Here is a 1,071-nt window from a genome sequence, read left to right on the forward strand (position 1 = left end):
ACGCGTGCTGGCTGCCCGCAGCTGCAGGCTCCAGCGCGGCAGCGGGGAGCTCCCAAGGCCAGGGCCCTCTTTGAGCCCCCATCTTATGTCCACAGGCCACGGCTGATTTGGGGGGTGTTTTCCAGTACAGCTCACACTGCTCATCCAATCACAGATTCTGCAGGATGACTGAGCCTGGAGGACAACAGGTTCCATCCAGGCAGGATGCTGTGCTCCATGCATAGTCTAGGCACTCTGGCGCCCGTCTCCCAGATCTCCTGTCCTGCTGGGGCTGCTAGCTCACACCGAGAAGAAAATGGGGTTCACCACAAAGTAAGCCTCCTCAAATCTCGAAGGGAGAGTCTTCAGATCCTGCACCAGAGTTTGACTCGCCCAGAGCCCCTTCCTCTCAGGAAGTGTCCAGGCTTTCAGAAAGGAATGGGGGACAGTCCTGAAGTCACTGTCAGCAGTGCTCAGTGATCTGCTGTTTTGTCTACCAGGACCGCTGAGACCTTGATCTCGACCCCACCCAAGTGGGTGAGAGCTGACTTAAGTGACTCTCGGTCTCCTCCATCCACGTCAGGATCAGAAGGCCCCATTTTCACCTCAGAGACCTGGATCCTACCTGGAGCTGCTCACCCCAATTCCACAGCCTTCCCAGGAGTGCATATCCCCCAGATACCTGAGCCCAGGCTTGGTGGGCCCCTCCCCAGCCCAGGTGTCCTGTCCACACTCAGATGGTCACACAGGGCTGCTTCATGGGCAGTGGGAGGTGCTGCACCATGTCTGAATCTCCGGACTCTTACCTACAGACCCCCCAAAGGCACATGTCACCCACCACCCCACCTCTGACCGTGAGGCCACCCTGAGGTGCTGGGCCCTGGGCTTCTACCCTGCGGAGATCATTCTGACCTGGCAGTGGGATGGGGAGGACCAGACCCAGGACATGGAGCTGGTGGAGACCAGGCCTGCAGGGGACGGAACCTTCCAGAAGTGGGCGGCCATGGTGGTGCCTTCTGGAGAGGAGCAGAGATACACGTGCCACGTGCAGCACGAGGGGCTGGCTGGGGCCCCCACCCTGCGATGGGGTGA

At 59.9% G+C, this 1,071-nt stretch overlaps 1 protein-coding gene across 1 annotated transcript in view; it reads left to right on the forward strand.

Moving 5' to 3' along the window:
• The window catches only part of LOC114004763 (popy Class I histocompatibility antigen, A-1 alpha chain-like), a 9,212-nt gene that overhangs the window by 7,522 nt on the left and 619 nt on the right, over window positions 1-1,071 (forward strand). Inside the window, exons 3-4 of the mRNA XM_027765945.1 lie at window positions 480-676; window positions 771-1,067. Of these exons, the coding sequence (XP_027621746.1) occupies window positions 480-676; window positions 771-1,067 (494 nt within the window). The remainder of the gene's footprint in view (window positions 1-479; window positions 677-770; window positions 1,068-1,071) is intronic.

This window comes from Tupaia chinensis, unplaced genomic scaffold (genome assembly GCF_000334495.1).
Source record: "Tupaia chinensis unplaced genomic scaffold, TupChi_1.0 Scaffold139971_1, whole genome shotgun sequence".
Classification (NCBI taxonomy): Eukaryota; Metazoa; Chordata; class Mammalia; order Scandentia; family Tupaiidae; genus Tupaia; species Tupaia belangeri.